This window comes from Poecilia reticulata, linkage group LG14 (genome assembly GCF_000633615.1).
Source record: "Poecilia reticulata strain Guanapo linkage group LG14, Guppy_female_1.0+MT, whole genome shotgun sequence".
NCBI classification, from domain to species: domain Eukaryota; kingdom Metazoa; phylum Chordata; class Actinopteri; order Cyprinodontiformes; family Poeciliidae; genus Poecilia; species Poecilia reticulata.
In genome coordinates, this window is record NC_024344.1 from 18,450,582 (window position 1) to 18,472,261 (window position 21,680).

The window sequence follows — 21,680 nt, forward strand, 5'->3', positions numbered from 1 at the left end:
TTTTTTTTTTTTTTTTACTATTGTACGGTGTCCTTGAGTGCCAGAAAGGCGCCTTTGAAATAAAATGTATTATTATTATTATTATTTATTTTTTTTAATTCCAGGCTGAAAATTACGATGTAGCATTACGGCCACGCTAAGGAAGAAATAAATAAAAATTATGAGAAAAAAGTCGTAACATTGCAAGAAAAAAGTCGTACAAGAATTAAGTCATATCACAAGAATAAAGTCAGTGTTACTGAATAATTTTACCAGAATAAAGTCGTAAAATTAGTTGAATTAAGTAGTAACCTTATGAGAACTCCGACATGAAAAATAATAAAATATTAAAATGAGGAATGTTGAGCATCTTGTGAAGTCACTTTGGCATCAGTTTTACAAATAAGAAAAAACAATCTTTTAACACATTCACGTCAAATTATTATCAAAATAACTGGAAACGATTTTCCAAGCTTCTGCATATATTTTGTAGGAAAAAAATTAATTACAGACTAGAGTTGGTCATGTCTGATTACCATCTCATTAAAACCACTCTTACGACTTTCTTTTGATGTTTTTGTGTCTTTTTTTCTGGTAATACTATAACTTTATTCTTGTAATTTAAAAATAAAAAAATTCTTCGTCTGGCCCTAATTTTCAATGATATAAAATGGTCCAATATTCAAATTTAGAACATGTTGCAGTTGTGAGATTAAGACTAACTATGAGTAATCTGGATTAATTTAAATAATATTAAAATCTGAACATTTGATTCAGATACACAGCTAAAAGAATCCCATCACGTTGGTAGGAAACTAAGACTTACTTTCAATCTGCTTCAGCAGTTGGCTGTTCAGCTGATGGAGCTCCTCCACACTCATTTTCGTCACTGAAAGAGAACACATTGGTTTATTATTATTAGTGGAACAGAACATATTAAATTCTTGTACAGAAAGAACTATGCAGGGTGGAATGAGATGCAAAGATGGGGGGGGGGGGGGCATGTTATTTCTTCTACCTTACCTCCTACAAACATTATTCATGACAAACAGTATTCTGACTCAATAACAAAGAGATAAAAGACTGAAAATCCACACCAACTACTACAAAAAAAGGGAATTATTATAGCGTACATTCGTCTCTGCTGTGCCCCTGGTTTCTGTGCTGCTTCTGTCCTGACGACTGCTTCCAGCTGTGCAGATCCTTTCGTCCGTCCCTGCTCCAACCGCCGGCCTGCGACTCGCGCAGCAGCTCCACCTCCTCGGCCGTTTGACTCTCCAGCATCCCCGCAGCGTACGCCGGCAGCCCCGTCGCCATGGACCTGTCCCAGCAGGGGGCGTAGCGGGGCACCTGGGCGTCAGACTGGGGCAGCAGCTTGCGCTCGCCCTGCTGGCTGTAACAGAGGAGCTTTGCCCCACGTCTGGCGCAGCTGCTGGAGGAGAGCGAGTCTTTGTTCTGGGCAAACTGGATGATGCGGTTCAGCTTCTGGCTGAGGGCCAGCTTCATGCCCTCATAGGCACTTCTGGAGACCTTGGAATGGGACAGCTTCTGATTGGCAATGAGGTGGCATTTCTCAAAGCAGTCTCTGTGGCCACGCAGCGACTTCGAGTGCAGCAAGGAGGTCGAGGTTACGCCTGCGTTAGAAGCGGACAAACACAAAGAGAGTTAGCGCCACAGCTAAAAAAAAAACTGATTTATGGTTTATAACTCTTAAAATGTGTCTAAAAATCTAAACTGTTTGTTGATAACCGCACACAATTAATGATTTTTAGACCTTTGAGGAGGTAGATAAGATTTGTGTGTACAATCAGTTTCTCATTCAAGTATTGTCCAATCACCAATCTCTGAATATTAAGGAAATTAGGGCCAAATAATTGGCTCCCAGTTGTTCTGGGGGGAAAAAAATGTTATTTAAATTAAATCCAATAAATGCCCCAGTGAAGCCCTACATCTCTCAGACAGGAAGTAGAGAAACTGCAAAACAAACTTGAAGTAAAATGGGTCGCCTTTATAAACCGAGGGAAGATGAAGGTGAAAATCACTTGTGTGCGTGTGTGTGTGTATGTGTTTGAATCTACAGAGAGGAGTGTGTGACGAACGGCAAAGTGAGTGGTGGCTTTCTTCACATGGCCTACATTTCTCAGCAGGTAGAGGGTACACGATGTAGGCCGACTTGAGGAGATTAGTCACTGATCTTTAAACTGTTACAGGAGATCACCGCGGCACGGTTAGCTAGCGCTTCAAGTGGTCACGGCCGCTTTGGCCCCACAAAGCAAAATACAGTCAAAACTGGAAGCAGCACTGTTCAAAATTACACCCCAAACAGGTCAAAACATGAGAATCTGCCACCAGATGCAGTGGAGAACAGTCTCTTGATGTTTTAATGTGCTGTTTCATTAACAGTAAAGTGTCTCTAAAACACCCATAAAATGTTTACCATTGAGCTAAAATAATATTTCAGACCTGAATCTGCTTCATTTCTACTTACAGCTACAGGTCAATGTCAAACTAGATTAAGCAATTTAGGTTCAAGTCTCTCCTGGTCATCTGTCTCCACCAGGATTAGACAGCCCAGAAAGAAAATAGTTGAACATCTTAGGAAATAAAGAAATCATAAGTAAAATTACACGCAATTACATTCATGTTTCTCCTCTTACCTGCAGTTTAAATGTTGCATTTAAAACTGGAACTCAGGGTTCTTGAAACTCACCAATTGTTTTTATAGTGTTCAGGAACCTATTTTCTAGTAAGAAATAGTGATGCACTGATCCGATAATATCTGTGTCGGTCTAGAATTTAAAAAAAGTCTAGACCGGGTGTCGTGACAATGTGCCCAATCCATACTGGCAAATCTATTCAGTCTAAGTCTATGCTTCACTATTTATTTTACATTATATTTAGAATTTCTAATTGGACTTTCTGAACCATTTGAAAGAAAGTTTGTTTTTACATTTGCTGTTACGCTCCTAACTGCACTGACAGCACAAATTAAAGTTGTGGTTTTACCTGTTTGACCAAGCCTGTAAGATTATTCGTGTATTTAAGTGCGCTTTACCGGTGCAAAGTTATCAAATAAGTTTGTAATCCAGCACATTTAAGTCCGTGTTTAAAAAAAAAGAAACATTTAAAATCAATTCAGCACTTTTCTTCTGTATAGGATCGGTATCAGACAATACTGAACCTCCGATATCTGTATCGGTATCGGAAATGAAAAGAACGGAATTGATCCAACTCTAGTAATAACTAGCTACAAGGTCTAAAACCAGACAGTAAATGTTTCATTTTCTCCTTAATTTTCTTAAGTAGTTTTTAAGTACTTGCAAATAGTCTCAAAAGGTGGTTTTAGTTTGGACCGTTAGCTTTAATGGCTGTCTTCCACAGCAGAGTTTTAGACCATTACACAACCGTGTGTTTGGGAATCTATTCTTAGCTTCTGCATATTTGTGCTTGGCCCAGAGCGCCTTGAAAGACAGATTTTTATTCTGTGGATTAGCCTTGTGAGAAAACCATATTACGTAATCCAAGTTGGTTGCAACTCTGGTCAAAGGATGTATAATAACGGCTGCAAGAGATTTCAGTCAAACAGCGATACTAAGCTGATCAGTCACTGAAGCACATTTCCTACCACAAGCTTTGTGACAGAAAATCATAACAATGATATATTAAAAAAAAAGAAAAAAGCATTGGCCCAAAACCAGGGCAGTGTGCAACCAGCCAAAGACCTCACTCAGCGTAAGCAGCTTAGCATTGCTGGCTTTCATGGGCGCACACATTAAGCACAAACACACACAGACTTTTCAGTGGAGGTGAAGTCAACATTGTTGAGCTGTGACAAGTGGCGATAATACACACCACGGACCAATACGCTTGGGGTTTCTTTTCTCTGCTCTCTTGAAGGAGGAGTCAGACTTGCCCGAAGAGAAAGATGGAAAACATGCTTGGTTAAAGTCTGACAGAAACCTCTGAAACGTAAACAGCTGGTGTTATTGATCTGTTTCAGTCTGAAGGCAGCTGTGGCTGTGAGCTGAGTTAATTATTCTACAGCACTGGGATCAGTCAAGCAAGAACTGAATGAGCAAAGTCTATATATATATATATATTTTTTTTTTTTAAAGTCCCAAATCCCCACTCCTATTCTTAAAGCTTAAATATTACAGTTTCAAAGCCTTTACACAAAGATTTAAAACTATATTTTAATAGGGTCTAATTGCTTCCATTTCAAAATAGAAAAGCAGCAATTATTCACACTCTTGCTAATCTAATACAACACTGATTATTGCATTTACCTTCTCTGTAATATACAATTAGAAACTGAAAGGAGGCTAAATTTAGCAGTAGATTTCAAGTTCTAATTTCTGGAATCATTACACTTTTACTGTTCTGCTCTTTGTAGAAAAACTCAAATGAGTTGATGTTAACTGGTTCATTAGTCAAGCTGTTTAGTCAAGTGTAGAAAAACTCAAATGAGTTGATGTTAACTGGTTTATTAGTCAAGCTGTTTGGGTAAAGGACAGGCATAGGCATTTTCAGCCAACTGAGTGGCAGCAACAAGTGGGGGAGGGGAACCTATTCTATGTTTGATATAGCAACAGAAACCCCTGGTCACTCTAGTGATTTACTGGGTATTTCCTTAAACTTACATAACATTTTTTTAGTTTTGAGGATGCAGTTATTAAAAGATGGACAGTTTGGTTTTAGGGGAGTGCCGCTACAACTTTTTCACTTCTGCAACTCAGATATCTCAGAGTGTGGGATACAAGCACTTTCAGATAGAAATTCTGGGGCCGACTAAATGCCAGATGCAGGCCGATAGAATCCGATACGCTGTTTTCGGCTGATATCGGACCAGTTTCTGATATCGATATTGATTCGGGACAACCCCTCTTTGGTCTATGCACCATAATGTAACTATGAGTCTCAGGCATTTTAGATAAGAAGAAATTATCTAAAAGTGTTTAAAAGATGAAAGATGGCAAACAAAAAGTGCCGTCTTTGATCCATGGAATTTAAGAGTTAAATTACAATCAAAGCATCGTCATTCTGTAGCCTTCTCCCCACTTTAAAAAACTAAACAGATTCACTGTATTGTGGTTTCTTATTAAGAAACGCACAGTAACCCTATACGTCATTAGTTTTCAAAACATTCACTTTGAAATGCCTTTTTTGAACAATCTGTTTACCTTAAGAAAAACAGCAGGTTTTAGTTGAATATTTGAGTCGCTGTGTAAAGGGCCAAATTCAGTTATTTACAATTTCTTCAACTTGATCATGGAAATAAAAAAAGAAAACCTGTTGTGCTGTTTTTCTGCTATTCAAGGATGTTTCATATCGAGACAAACGGATATTTTCGCTTTGCACCTGAGAGCAATAACCAAGGCTAGCATACAGTGTGGCTAGCAGCAGCAACCATATGCAGCCAATCTGGTTCTGCTCTGGGTGGAAGAGCTGGGGAAGGACACCCGATCCTTGACACACTACAGGGTAGTGAACGGTTGAAAGTTGGTAGTGAGAACAAGTGGGACAGAGGTCATCAGAGGTTTCCTGCAGCTCAATAGAGTCTGTTAGCAGCAGCTGCTGCTACAGCATGGAAGCAGGCCGGCTTCCATATCAACTCTGAGATAATATGGAAAGCAGCGAAAAACGGTTCAAACACCTGTCAACCACTGCAAACTCTGCAACGCTTCCTTCCAGTGTAACTGCAGGAAATCACACTCACTAAACTGTAACCAAACTCCTCCACGGTTTGGTTTACAGTAAACTTCTAGAAGATTACTCAATATAAAAATGTAGTAATGTATATTTTTTTGTGGTAAAAAACAAACAAACAGATCAACTCCATCAGAAAAACAAACAGAACAAAGAGATTGTTCAGGATCTCATTATTGATAAGGGTAGAGCAGAACTGGGCAGATGGTACACAGTGAGAAGGATAGTCACAATCACATCTGGCCATCATCTGCCTTGAAATGTTGCTCAGGAGTCACATCTGTGACCGGAAGAAGACAGATGAAGACAAATGGCTCCTTAGATCCATGGCTGAATGATTCAAGTAGCTTCCTCAATCCAAAACTGAAGAGCTACCTCAAAAAAACGACGTCCATGAGGGATTTTTAACGGTATTTTTTATTTTTTTTAAAAACATAGAAGATGAGAAGTTCGTCAAATTTGTTAACCAAGTAACAGTATCTGTGTTTTCAATAGTGCAATTGATAAGGACAGCTTGAATGCATTATTTGGTAGGTTATTAAATGTCAAGTGTCACGCATTTGCGCTCTGCATGTTAATAATGTATTTGGACCATTGGACAGACTTTAACTGGTGGAAGCATTGTGAAAAGGTGAAATTTGGGTAAGCAAACAGATTTAGCTTGATAATAAATTGTCAAGCTAATATAACAGCAGGTCAAAGCTTTTAGGATACAAATACTAAGTTGGACACACTATAGTTTTTTATTATTATTATTCTGTTGGGTTAGGGGGGGAAGTAACTTGCAACAAAGTGCATATTTTGAGATGTAGTGGGCTCTATTCTGTTTTGTGAAGGAGCGTTAATGGCTGCATTAGCAAATATGACTGAGGATAACCAGCATGTTTATATTTGGACACTTGTATTTGTACAGTGTAATAATCTCAAACTGGGTCATGTGAAGGCAGAAAATGTCTTTAACTTCCAATTAAAAGTGTTGGTCAGACAAAAGAGGATTTTCAAGAGTATACTTGATAGAAATATTTTGCCTTCGGACCAAAACTTGTTATAAAAGACTAAATCAAATAAAGACCAAACTCAATTGTGACACATTTACTTGCAGTTGCCAGGTTAACGGAGACTAAATCTTTTTGAAGGAGCTTATTTATTCAAAAGCATAATCTAATGGTAAGCAGGGGGGCTCTGGAGCGTTCGCCTAACAGCTTCTGTGTTCGATTATACGGCTGCGACAGGGAGCAATATTGCCAGGCGTCTCTATAGCTGGCGGGGTGAAGAGTTGAGAATGAGTTGTTTAGAAGAGTGTAACAATAGACCCTGTAGAGCTGCAACAATCGACACCATCTGTGTTTCACCAGGCGTCTGCTGAGGGATTTTTCTGTTTGTCCGATCCGAAAACAGGCTCGTTGTGTTACGAGGTCTCAGCAAATATCTGCATCTGCATTACGTAAGCGCATGTAGGAATGCTGTTGAATTCGACACCTTACTCTTAACAAGCGGCTGGAGATGACCAAGAGACCAATGAAAGGAGAGAATTGCGGTCACCCAAAACTCATTTCACACACGCAGGATGGAACGTGCGAGGTGTCAGGTTGAAACGACCCCGCTGATGCTGTTTTGTGACAGAAATATAACTACAGACGGCTCAAATAACACGTACACTTTATTTTCAACAAAGAACAACACACTAACTTCAGCAGCCTAATTATGGGACCGACAGGCCCGGTACCAGTAAGTTAATTTGGGCTTTAATCAGCCATTTAGGGAATCTGACAGATGGTCTTATTAAATAAATAAGCATGTTATCCAAGCATAGAGTCTTCATTATCTATAATAAGCTGAAGTGAAGATCTGATTTGGTGTTCTTACAGCGCCATATGGATTTATATTAAAATCAGATCAAAGTTTGCTCTTTGTGTTATATTTTTGACATGAAATTGATTGTAATTCACTGGATACCAGTAGAGGAAAGTCTACCAAAGCTTTGTATGATTTATTAGCACAAATACTTTATGTTTGAACTAATTAACAGTCAAACAACCGCATGCCTGCTCTGCATTTAGCATGACAGGAAGCTACAAAAACTGGATAAGCTATCAAAATGTTTTGTCTGGAATCATGTGCTTTCACCACAGCAAATTATGACTTGAATTATGTTCAGAGTTTAACTCCCTTTCACCCAACAGCTGACATAAACAACTGCTAATAACTGAAGTTTGGTAGTTTATGATTTAGGTTTAGCTGAAATTGAATTCCCAACAAAGTTGGAAAAGCTCTGGATTACATGTTGGTTCAGGTTCACGCAGAATTTCCCCGTTAAATAAAAACAACAACTCGCTCAACTGGCTCTGACGGTTCTGCTTCTGAACAACGGACCGGCTGTGTTGACGCTCAGGGTTACATGAAGCACCCAACTGAGATGGAGGAGCAAGAGAAGAGAAAATAAACATCTCCAAGTGAAAGGATATTAAGTCTAAGATTGAGCAACGCAGAAACAAGCCAAGTGATGTCTAAACCGCCACACACACACACACACACTCACACGGGGTTTCCTCAGATACAACAATGCCTTCACTTCCCGTGTAAAACTGTGCCCCCAAGTCTTATTGAAGTCAGTGTTTCCGTCATCACTGTGAAGGGATTGCTTGTTGATATCAGTCCCATACGTGGACTGCCTTAAATCTTTGCTTTATGCTTTTGTATTTCATGATTCTCGGGAGGACAAATTGTTTAAGTTAAAGCTGCTTGCAGATAATCTGACTGAACAGTAAGCCAGCAGCGAACATCCTTACAGGCAAGTCTCAACAGCTCTCTTCTGTGCAAACATCTAAACAACGACCAGGAGGCCGTGGGAGGAAATGAATACAAAGGTCATGTAGCGTTGCGTTGTATCCCGTCTGATTTCTGCTGCGACTATACCGTCTCTTCATTATTTTATCCATATTATATATCAACTGATCTCCTGTACATGTAGTTTTAATGCTCTATGAGTGGCCACAAGTACTCAAATAATTATCAGCAGCAAAAAACTTTTCAAAGAGAAAAAAAAAAGAATAAAAATCCTGTATTGGCCAATATCAGAATCGGCATGTCAGGCTTTTTAAAGATCAGTGATTGGGCACCGGTATGTTTCAAACTCCACGGAGAAAATGCTAGCTGTATCTGCAGACGTTTTTGTCGTTCAGGCTGTGGATTCACTGTCTTGGGAAATCAGAAAGAATCATTCCTGAAACCAGGTTCCAAAGTGGATACATTTCAGGACGCCGGTTTCATGTTTCCGTCAGTGTTTGACAGTCACGTCTTTTATTAAACAATGGCGTCAGCGCTGCCGATCTGTGTTACAGCGCCACCAATTGGCCCGGCAGACCCAACATGTCAAAGTTCACCAGAAAACTTTTTTGAAAATACACATCTCTGTGCAAAAATGCTGAATAAATGTATCTTTCTACATCTATGACGAAGGATACTGTGAACGCTGTCTGTTACATGACAGAATCTATTAACTCTGTGCCGAAATGAAGCAGAATTATCTGAGAAAAACACTGACGAGTCCACGTTTCTGCATTCATTCTTTAGCAATTACGACTCCAAGTCCTGCTGTGGCTCCAAACATCAGTACTGTGAACTTCATTACCGCTGTACTCCAACAACACGAGGCAACAGATGAAGACACACGCTGCTTAAACTGTATTTGGGGAAATAACAGTTGCGCAATAGGAGAGGTTTTTCACAGAGTGCATCTGTCTGTGTGAGAAAAACAATGCCAACTTGGCAGTTCATTTCAACACACGATTACACGCAAAGAAAAGCCATTAAGTCTACATGAGCAATCAGCAAACACACGGTTCGGCCATTGTTGTCACTCACTCACACTAAAAAGTTGCCAAGAGAAATGTGGCAGCCTCTTGTTTCAGTAACGAAATGCAGAGTTGCATCAGAAACACACGCTCGTCTTCAAAATCCCCTGATTACTGGTCGTTGGTCATTCTGAAGGCTGTGTTCAATGATCAGGATTTTTTAGTTTCTCACCTGATAAAACTACAAATGGGAATGATTCCTTGGTGCAACTGCAGGAAATACAACAGTGACAGCCATCAAAAACTGCCAGCTGCTGAGCTAACAGTTGTGTGACCGTGTGAAACTGAAACATCAACACACCGAATGACATACGGATTCTTTCTTCACGCCGGCTTTTGACATAACTCGCTTGTATTGAGTTATTTAGGTTGCTGGCATCTCTCTAGCGTACACAACGGTTACTATTCTTGTCGTCCATATGATGATTAATGAGCGTGCAAACGTTCAACTGACAACACTTTACTGCACCGTGAACAACAGTTCCTCGGTACCCACACACTGTCTCCTTCCATCGTGACGGGCTGTGCGTGTAAATCCGCGCTGGCCGCTTTGGCTGCGGACGGGAAAATGATGGGAGCTCTTTCAGCATCTGGAACGGCACGCTAACAAGTAGCCGATAGTCATATTGTGCACAGATAGGCCTGTCATGATAACAAATTTTGCTGGACGATTAATTGTCTAAAAAAATTATTGTGATAAACGATAATATTGTTTCAAGACCTTTTGACACTGAATTAATGGAAATGACGTAATAATTTCCTGCCATAGATAGATACACTTTATTTTCAAAAGAACACATAACACTGGAACTGAAACTAAATAAACAAAACAACCAAAAACAAAAATAAAATGGATTCTCAGTCTCCATTAACAAAAAACGTACTTGAAAAAACTAAACAACATAAAGCCAAAGTGGCAATAAATGCTGCATTCAACCAAAAGAGTACAGATTATCAAGTCTGTATACTATATTTGCCTTCAGTAATCACTAGATTTAAATAGAGAAGACGGGCAAATCCGACTACCTATTGCAATAGTTCATACTACACGATTTTTTGCCCCTCTTTCCCCTTATGACAATCTTAGATCGTTGGCCGATCTAAGATTGTCACTGGTAATTTCGTAACTGATCATCCTGCAGTGTGTGGTGTGTTAAGGTAGATCGTTGTGGCCGCTCCGATCTAAATCAGGGGGTTTCCCTGACTGGGAGCTTAACGCTGAATGTGACAGGTAGCCAATCAGAAAGCGCGGATTCTTCTCCCCGCTTTCTGAGGGGAAATTAAGGAGGAAAATCCCAAACAGCTAACACGGCGCAACACGAAGTCCAGCGGACATTGGAGATGATATGTGGAAACAACATTAATATTTGTTCAACAGTTCGTGCAAAAGAATATAGAAATGACAAGGAGAGGAGATGGAGAAAATTGCTACCGCAGTTGATAAACCCGGTACGTTTTCAGCTGTTCTTCATTAACGTGACATAAATAGGTTATAATGATTTTCATTGAGTCAGTCAGGACTTCACGCTGACTCTAGCCACATACATCACAGGTAGATTCTAGTAAAGCATTGATTAATGCCTGACTTTAAAATTAGTTAACTGGACTTGTAGCCATTATTTTGTGCCTATGTGGTTAGACACCACACGGCACGACGAACCCGATCGAACCGTTGTACCTGGGATTTCTGTCGGCTAATGTGTCTCTCAGGTTTAAAAAATGGGCCGACAACTCGTGTAGTGTGCGCTGGACATTACACTAATTACACCAGTGGAGAGCACCGGAGGTGAGCCTTTTTTCATTCAGTGTCATCAACAGAAAGAAAAAAAACGGCAGGAAGAAACGATAAAGCCGATAATTAAAATGAGGTCGATAGGTTTAATTTATCGTGCGATTAATTGATTTATCGTTTATCGCGACAGGCCTATACACAGAAAAACAAAAAGCCTTTGTGTGTGTATGAGATGAGCACCAGATGAGGGGTACCCGTCCCCTTTTCATTCCCCATTCTTCTTCAAATAGGCCACTCAGTAATTAAAAGAGGAAAAAAAAAAAAGAGAGCTTCAAACACACACTTGAGCTAGAGTGGCACATCAAACAGGAGGGGGGGGATCATTGTAATTTGCCATAATAAATGCTTTTGGTCATAAAAAGCTTTTATTCTTATATAAGGCTTATAAATTGTTCATGGAGAGAGGATAACACATGTTTATGAAAAATCTGTTTGGAAGATAAAAATGGAAGCAGTGTGAATTTGAAAGGCTTGGAGGAAGAGTTCTTCTAATCTAGATATTCCTCCTAATGCTACAGACCTGCAGCAGCTAAAACCATGTGGGAAGTAGCTAAAATTCACTAGAAAAAAATGCCTACAGGTGTCTATTTTAATAGTTGCGTGAGGTATTTCAGCTTCCCAAGCTGCATTTCCTTTCAAATGTTTTTAGAAAAAAAAAAATCCACACACCGGCAAATTTTCTGGGAATAATTTAATGCGGCTTTCCACAAAAAACAATCCAGGAAAAGGTGAATAGGAAAGTGTCCACTGTGTATGTGTATAAGATAAAACTTTAAACTTTTAAGATGACTAAACCTATCACAATTAATTGTGTGATGAATTAAAATGATCACAATAATTTCCACTCGGGCAGCAGTCGTTACAGAGATGCTTCCCTTTAACATCGTTGAAAAGCCGGCATTTCGGAGAAAACGCTGCCAACATTTGACACAGGACTTAGTTTGCGCTACCTGCCACTTTGACACTCTGACATTTCACAGGCTAAAGTTTTATTACCTCATTTCTGATGTTATATATTCACAACTTTTAAAATCATTAAAGTTGAGATCAAGTGTCCGGCGGCTAAATGCACCGTTAATTCCAATGGGAAAAGAGAGATAATCTATCACCACCAAGTTCCGTTGTAAAAGTAAATGACTCTTGGGTCCACAAATATAAAACGTTGTTTGCTGTCCACAAACAAGCAATGCACTTCCTCTTTTCCAGTTGCTTTTCTTACCCTCGATGCTGAGTTCAAAGCAGACGTGGCAGAAGGACAAGGTCCCCGTTTCAGTCTCTAATTTGCAGACGCTGCAGATATTGTCGTCGTTCAGATCGATGTTCACAAACTGCTCCTCTTCATCCATTGCGTCTCTTCTGAAACACAACCGTTAAAAGATGGTGATAGCATCCCAATTGATTAAAGTCGTCAACAGCTTTCAGAATTGCTTCTACTTTGCCTCAATTTACAAAACAATGCAGCAAAGACAGAGTCTAATCATCGACCCCGTTCACACCTGGCACCAAAGTCTGTCTCAAGTAATCTAATCATGTATGGATAGTTTGAATGCACTCAGGACACAATGAGGATGGGTTCCATTATACTGAAGAGCCACAGATGAAAAACAGCCCTCTCTAGTCAGTGACTGTGTTTGTTTCATCTAAAAAATAAAAACAAAAAAGTGTGATTCATATGTTAGCATTCATAAACATCAAACAGGAGAGTTATGGAATAGTTAGGACATTGAAATTTGTATGTTTAATGAGCATCCCCAACCAACTACTGCTCAGCTGAACTCAAACTGACCAATCACACTGACCCTTAACTGACAAAGTCACCAGTATTAAGGTGAGTTTTAAATCCAGTGAAGTAGCTCAACTTATTTCGTCGTACAACAGAGAATAAAGGAAGGTAGCCTGTTGCGTTAAATGAAAAGTAAACTATTTATATTCTTCGAAATAAAAGAGAAATGTCCACTGACGGACAGAAAAATTTACTTCGTTGTCTAAATGGGGGATATTTAGTCAGTAAAAACATCACAGACCAATTATGATCCAACACTCTGTATTACAGAGTTTGCATAATGCTGTCTGTAGTCAATTTTTGATTGAGTTTGAATCCAAATTAAAATGTAAACGTAACCAAAGCACCCCTTGTTATAAACTAGACGTGAAAACCAATGAGCTTTTGGCACCACCATAACCGTCTAACTCAACAGAGCGTCACATATTTTGCTTCCATTTTCTCTTCACAGATAGAAATAATGTCCCTGGTTCTTCTAGACCGGTTCAGCTCACGGGAAACAGTTTCAAGTCATATCGAAAGCTCTGTTTCGCTTTGTTCTTTCGACAACACACTGTCAAAAATAATGAATCCATTATGAACAGAGCCCCTAGTATCCCAAACCGAGCATGCAAAATTACAGGTGAAACGTAGGACATGGTTACTGACGCTATAATAACAAAGAGACTCGGTTATTTGATAAACTTTCCACCACGTCGGTGGTACATGTATGACCTTCAGAACCAGTTTCCCCCCCCCCCCAAACTGGTCGATACTTCAAATGTCTAAAAGCACACGGACACTAAGCCTGACACTTTACAGTTTAGAGGAACCGAGTGTCCCACACAATGTTACACCTCAGAGCGTTAAATAAACGAGTGCTAACAAGAAGTTATGCTAACAGCACACTCGCATCCTCCGACCACTCAGCCTGCTTCGTGACCGTTATTCTGCGGAGCTAAACAGAAAGGGCTTGAGGAAAAGACGGATTTTATTTCCCAGTATTGAACACACCACATCTGGCAAACTTACCTCTCAACCGACGGCTCTTTACGGACAGCTTTGAGCGGACACCTCGGTAGTTCACGGTCTCAGAAGGCTCTCAGACATTAAACAAGACTGCGCGTCACGGTAAATCCAAGGAAGCCACAGGAACCTCTGTAGCCTCTAAGCGGAAAGAACCACTTCTCGGAGTGAGGGGACAGAAAGTAATTATACGCTTAGATATATGACATTTTGCCGGCAACATAAATATACGAACAACAAAATTATATTTACCACACTTCACACACAAAATATTCATCTTCCAATGCAGAACTTTATTAAATAAACAACCCAAAGACAACAATGGCCGCCAGCGCACCCCTCTGATTTAAACAAGTCTTTTCTTCCACGCGTCACCAAAACACGCGCATGTTTGGAAAGAACCAAATAAAAAAAAGTCACAAAATATGGGAAACAATTTCTCGTTTAGAAATATACAACATCAAATATTAATATCTTTACCTCGAACAAATCTTTCGTTTTTACTACTTTCTGTTGACATTCACGGGAACATGGCAGGACACGACGCGGGGAACTGCCGCGAAACACCCCGAGCTACAGTCATTATTATAAAGGATTAAGTGATTTAAGTGTAGCAAATCACTTTCACCCAACATGTCTGGAAAGCGACAACACAAAAGACCCTCTTTCCCCCAAAACGCGAAACAGAAACAACTGTTAAACAGTAATTAAAAAAAAAAAAAATTCGTTTAAATTATTACATAAATTTTTTAAATTTATTTCCGAGCTATTATTTTTGACAGTAAAAATGCTATCACGTTAGATAACACAGTTATTATTGTTTTGGAACATTTTGAAGTTTATGTCTCTTCAGGTTCCGGTCACAATACTTTGCATATTGATAATATATTTGGCTTGTTGGCTGGACTGTACCTGTCCTTAAACTGATGGATATCTTCTGTGGCCTATAACTCATGAAAAGTGTTTAATAGTAAATAATGAAAAGTATCTGGAACATACATGTCGGTTAATCATAATATTGTCTTCACAATATGTTCAATTTAACATACAACATCTGATTTCAACATGTTCCCCGTTCACGTTGACATGACTAATTTTAGAGACTTAATCCTTTTTATCTGTTTACTTGCTGATATTTTCTTTAAAATTCACATTTGTAAACTTTTCCTTTGAGTCCTTTCTCATTTTTGTCACAAACAGGATGTCATAAAACGACAAGTTTGAACATTTCTCAGCACACTGCTTAATGTATTATTTTAAAGTTAAAAGAGCTCAAGCCAACAAGAGATACAACTTTCTGCCTAAGCCAACAGGAGAGCGTTAATCAGAGATGCACCGATGGTAACTCTGGAGGAGCTGCAGAGATTCACATCAGTGGGAGAATCTCTTGGCAGAAAAACTAATAGTTGCATACAAGCAGAGCAGAGCAAACTTGGAAGAAGACGCTCCGGTCAGATCACACCTGAACACAACACCTCCACTGTGACACATGGTGATGACAACATCATGCAGTTGGGACACTTTTCTTGAACAGGAACAGAAATGCTGGTAAGCTGACAGGATGATGAATGGAGCTAAATCAATAGAAAACTTGTTTAAGGTGCTGAAAGACTTGAGGCTGGGGTGGAAATTCACCCCTATGCAAGATCACTAACCTAAACATAAACTCAGGATAATGTAGGTCAATGCATAACCCGCATACCCATGTGCTAGAATGGCCCAGTCAAAGTAAATACCTAAATCTAATGAAGATTTTGTGGCAAGACTTAATTACCGATGGGGACAGATTTTAGTCTCTGGATGGTCAAAGCTGCCACATAATCACCTAGATTTGCAGATGTGCTTGCAGTGAAAAGTGGTTTTGCAAAAATAAATAAATAAATAAATAGCATAATACAAATGGCACATTTTAGTATGTTTATTAGTGAAAGAAAAAAAATCAAAAACTATCAATCATTTTCTTGCTACTTCTCTATTGTGTAATTTGTGTTGGTGTACAACAGAAAATCAAGTTTGTGGATGTAATGTGATAAAATGTAAAAAAAATATACAGGAGCTCTGAATATTTTTTTTACCCTTTTTACGCCTATTTATAAAGTAGTTCAAGTACTTAAAGACCATCAAAACCTTGCAGAGCAGTTCAGTTTTTCTTACAACATGTATAAACCCTCTGTAATGCCAGCTGCTCCAGGGACGCGTCAGTGATACTTTAGGCTCATTTGGCCCTGCATTCTCCAGCTGATGCCGTATCTGGGAATATACACAAGAACCTGACTACAACAGAATGAGCTGTCTTCATTTTTTAAATTTAGTTTCAGACAGTTTTCTGGAATTCTGAGCTCACGTAGGGAGGCTACAGGCGACAGCTTTCATTTTTCTTTGTTGTTTTACCTCATTTAATGATAGAAAAATCTAAATGTTTCACAACAACAACAAAAATCGAACACATTTTCAATGGATAATCGTTGAATCCTGTGATTGATCTAGACCAGGGGTACTCTCCAGAGGAACAAGTGGCTCTTTGGACCCTCCACAATGGCTCCAAATAACTTTGACAGAAAGTGATCAGTGTTTTAGACATGGGAGCAAATTCTTAGCATAAGATTAGAAATTATGTTCCCCACCTCCACTCGTCTTCATTTTCCACAAATATCAACACTGCATACAAGGAAATTGATCAGCATAAAAGTTATACATTTTTTATTATTTTAAAACCTACAAAAAGAAATAAAATGACGGCCCTTTACAAATGATACATTTCCTCATTTAGTAGCTGGATAGTTGAGTTTTCTTTTCTCAGCAAGTCACGTAACTTTTGCGACTCTAGGGTGGTTGATTTATGTATTTTGATTTGTTTAGTTTCCCTCTGGGATTAAAAAAGTACCTTTGAAACGAATTTAGCTGGACAAAAATAGTTGAAACACTAGGATTGTAAATATTTCAGTAGTATTTCACACCCCTGATCCGGACGGCACTAGAATTGACCGTGTGACTCAGGCGCCCCCTCCTGGAGAAACTTGAGTAATTCAAGCAAAACTAAACCTGGGCTCAGTTACACTTTAAAGATGCAAGAAGGGACCAGAACGTCCTCCTGCCTTCTGTTGACATAACTCTGCTACGTAAAGTTATGTCTTGAGAACGGAGGAGATTTGGAGCTAACAAGTGAAGTTCTGGAAAAATTGGTTGGGGGAAAAAACTAAAATTGGTTTTAGTTTTAGTTTTCCAGCCAAGGTTTTTTTTTTGGTTTTTTTTGTAAAAAGCACAATTTAACATCTGCTTCTCTTAAAGTGGTAAATGACAACACAGATGCTAAAACATTGCACAACTTTTTAAATTAATCTAATTAATCTAAAGCTTTTGATCACATCTTGATGAATCGACTCTACAAAACTGTGCTACCTCTTCTTCAAGTTGCAGCTGGTTCTCAAACTATTTACGCAGCAGCACGCATTGTGTCCAGGCTGCGGGGTCTTTTTCCTCCCTCCTTGCTGTTTCACAGGGAGTGCCTCGAGGCTCAAGTAAGGAGTGCCACACGGCTCCTTACTCAGGCCATTGTTGTTCATAATTTATGTCAACAGCCTGTGACAAATTGCCTGATGCTAAATCCCATCTTTATGCCGATGATGCGGTTATTTATTATTCATCTTCTTCCGTTTCTCAATCGTTTAAACTTTTTGCAATATGCATTTGTTCAGTGCGGTCTGAAGAGGCTTAAGGTGGTTTTTAATGCAGATAAATCAAAAGCACTGTGGTAAACAGCGCCCACTGCTCCTCCCTAGCCTGCTAACTCGACGTATTCTGATTGATAAATCTTATTGACAAACTCATTTCTAAGCTAAAACTTGAATTAGATCGGCTATTCATGAACTCTTCAGCCCAGAATTTGGAAAAACAATTTAAAAATCTGACACATTATATGACTGTTTTTTTTTTTGTTTGTTTTTTTTGTCAAGTATATCATTATTCACGGCATGCTACGACAAAATGTTAGTGTTTCACTGATCTCAGACCCTCACTGGCTGGTCTTTATCTATAAAGATTATTCTTGTTTCTGCGTAGAAACTTTAGTCATTATGATCTGCGCTCTGCAAGTCCAAAAAATTTACAACTGAACTGGGAAAATGGACTTTAAAATATTGCCTGTAACTTTGGGGCAATTCAAGTGAATTGTAAAGAATGGCTCATTTTGCTCCCGTAACTTATCAGGTGTAACTCATAAGCATGAAACCTTATTGTGTCTCTTGTTTGTATTTGGTCTTTTTGCATGTTTTCTGCTGCCATCTTGACCAGGTCACTCTTGGGAAAGAGGTTTCATTCTCAATGAGTTTAACACATTTGAAGGCAAGTGCAGCAGTTTTTGGCAATTAGTGAACAGAGTCTCATGAAGACCAACATACTACTGCAATCAACGGGTCATGGAGGAAGTCATGGAGAAGTCTGCAGCATAGTTAGGTTAGGAAATCATATCAGAAGACTTAAGCATCTCAATAGCAGTAGTGTCCTTCATCCAAATGTGAAACTGGTACAACAACTGTAATCTTACCAGGACGTGACCTTCCATCTGAACTGGCAGGCCAGGCAAGGAGACTATTAATAAAAGAATCAGCCCAGACAACAACAGGGACAACTATTAATCGTGCACTCGATGACTGAGGAAGACCAAAATATAGTAGAGGACAAAGCAAACACTGAATAAGGCGCTGCTCTGTTAGATCAGACCAAAATCACAACTGCTACGTGCATGGTTTGAATCAAAGTGTTGGGAATGTAGTCAAAGTTTCAACCTAAACTCAAATCTCAATCGAGAATGTTGCTCTGTAACGTAAATCCCAATAAAACACGTTTGCTCTGAAGAACAAAATGTGCAAAAGGCGAAAAGGGATAGAAAACATTGGCAGGGACCTCCATTAGTCACACACTCGCGGATTTTTGTGTCGTTTGCAGGGACACGTGAAGGGACGACTCTTTGTGAGCCAGTGTCAGAAGAACAAGTCTGCGAATCAGGCTTTGTGATCGCACACGCGTCCGTTTGCCTCATCAGCTTGCAACAAATATTGCCAAGACTGGTGTCACGCTGCAAACAAATCCTGACACGTCTCTCTGGGCTCCTCCAAGAACAAACAGGAGGGCCACATGTTGACGCGGTGGCAGAGCGCCGGTTACCGTGCAGCAACACCGGGCCCGTTTTCTGCCTCACAGATGTTCCCCCACCCCCCCAAAAAAAAAAAAAAAAACATTCAGGAGGTGAGCAATGCACCGGAGCTCTTTGTTCAGCACGGAGTTAAATCGAAGCCAACTTAATTTTTTTTTTTATTTCAGTACTTTCGGTTACCACGGAGTGCTTTAGATGACTTAGTCGCAAATCTCGCAGCTCATCGCTGCAGATTCGCGTTCACATCCCCGAAGCTTTTCTCCGCGTGTCGCAGCTTGCCTCGCTGCTCAGGCAGGCGACCTCATGGATCCTGCTGAGCGGGTTCTGTGAGATTAAAAATGAAAGAGGCAAAACACACGGGCCCCAAAAGAAGTCAAAGCAACTCTGATTAGAGTTTTGTTTTCAGGTAATCTGCTGCTAAAAGGCCTTTTAAAAATGTTGCTGTTGTTGTTGTTTTTTTGAGTGAAATCGGCTCGTGAATGTTGCCGATGTATCGCGATAAGGGCCTTTAGGCTCACGTGTTGAACGCACCGTGATTCACGAGGGCTCTCTGCTTTCCGTCTGCCAGTCTGACAGAGCCGTGACTCACCTGAGTGGAAACGTCCGTGGCACTGCGACACAAAGAAAGCATACAAACAATTCATGCAAAAATGAAGCCATGCAATCCCTGAGACACTGCTTGATCACACAGCAGGTCCTGTTTGGAAAGTTATGGTTACAAACCAGGGTTGCCACGTTACGATCAAATCCCTCTGTGTGCTTTGTTGGGGTGATGAACCTACAAAACATAGTGAAAAAATGTAAAATGATGCTGTTTAAAGTAGTTCTGCACTTAAGAAGAATCTGAAACATAGTAGAATCACCTTTTGTTGCAGCCACAGTTGATATTTTTGCCTATTCGTCTTTACAGAACAGCGTCTGTGAAAATCACTTTTCCAGTGTTGCCATAAATTGGATTTAGTTCTTGACTTTGACTGAACCATTCTGACACATGAACATGTTTTGGTCTAACTATTCCGTGATCCCTCTGGATGCAACTTTAGGGTCGTTGACTTGTTGGAAAGTTAGTTGCAGTCTTAGTCTCAAGTCCTCTAGGTTTTAGTGGGAATGGTGTGTTCTGGAATGTTACATTTCAGTTTGATCGGCCTTGCTTGGCCTGTGGCAAACTTTAATTAGCACTTCTGATGGCTTGTGCTTCCCAGAAGTGTTTGAGTTGTCAGTTTGTAGTTGCAATGTGTAAAAGCAAACTTCAACCTGTGGATCCTGTCCATCTTTAAAATCCTATACTTAAAGATTTTTTTGTTTTGTTTTTCCCAGAAGAAATCTCGACAGAACAGGTTCTTCGTGGTCCGTACACCATGAGATATGAACGGCATGGTTTTGTGACAGCTTGGACAGCATGTTCCCTCCATGACTACAAGTGACCAGTAACACTACAATGGAGTGTTTGCCCTGAAGGAGGATTCTTTCAACAACAGAAATGTGACAAACGAGGAAGTCTTTATTCAGAGGCTAGAACAGATGTGTCAGGAGCGGAAGGACAGATCAACACAAATCTGTCCTTAGCCTCATTAAGGCCTTTAGTTTTACTGTTTCCAGGAATGAATACATGGGAAAAGGGGTAACATCTATGAAGTTAAAGTTTCCCACATTTTTTATCACCAGTGTAATAACAAAATGTTTTTTTTAGAATTTATATGACAAACCAACTCAAAATAGTAATATATATTTTTTGTTTTTACTTTTTCTTGTAGTTACAGTTTTGTCTAAAAAGATGTATTTCTTTATACTTATATATATATATATACATATATGCCCACACACATATAGATTTTTGTATGGTTGGTTTTCCATAGATCAGCACATAGGAACAATAATTCAGATTTTATTTGTAAGCCATAATGTGACAAAATGTGGAGTTGATTGCATAAATTCCTTTAGCAGGCGCTCTACTTGGTTTACTAGCATAGCAATGGCCTTGAAATGAGATGAGGACTGAGATTGGCCAACAAGTTCACATTGTTCTTCCCTAACGGAAGATGAGACGCGTCACCTGGCAACAGGCAGAACAGACAGCGCCTATTGTACACAAAGCGGAGGCGTTAAATTACAAACATCTTCTGGGCCCTTAGCAAACACGAGGTAAGAAAACAGCCTCAATCTCCAGCATCTGCCACCCGTACAAACTTTCTCCAGTTGCAAAAAGCCGAGCCCTCAAGGCGTCAGGCAGAGGGAGGAGGAGGAGGTGGTGGTGGTTGTGGTGGGGGCTGGCGTGTTGGTTTAAGAGCGATGAAAAGTTAAAGTGGTCTGAGGAATTAGCCAACAGGGTGGAATTGCAGGTCGTACATCAGCGCCCCTTCTCAATCATCCATTATCTTACAGCCTGAGATCCCCCTCAGGGGCAGTTCC

General features: G+C 39.7%; 1 protein-coding gene across 1 annotated transcript in view; it reads right to left on the minus strand.

Annotated features, from left to right (window-relative positions):
- lg14h21orf91 (linkage group 14 C21orf91 homolog) overlaps positions 1-14,253 on the minus strand; it is a 20,502-nt gene extending 6,249 nt beyond the window's left edge. Inside the window, exons 1-4 of the mRNA XM_008428224.2 lie at positions 14,126-14,253; positions 12,551-12,687; positions 1,113-1,613; positions 806-868 (exon numbers count right to left, since the gene is read on the minus strand). Of these exons, the coding sequence (XP_008426446.1) occupies positions 806-868; positions 1,113-1,613; positions 12,551-12,677 (691 nt within the window). The 5' untranslated portion in view covers positions 12,678-12,687; positions 14,126-14,253. The remainder of the gene's footprint in view (positions 1-805; positions 869-1,112; positions 1,614-12,550; positions 12,688-14,125) is intronic.
- Positions 14,254-21,680: the final 7,427 nt, after the last annotated feature.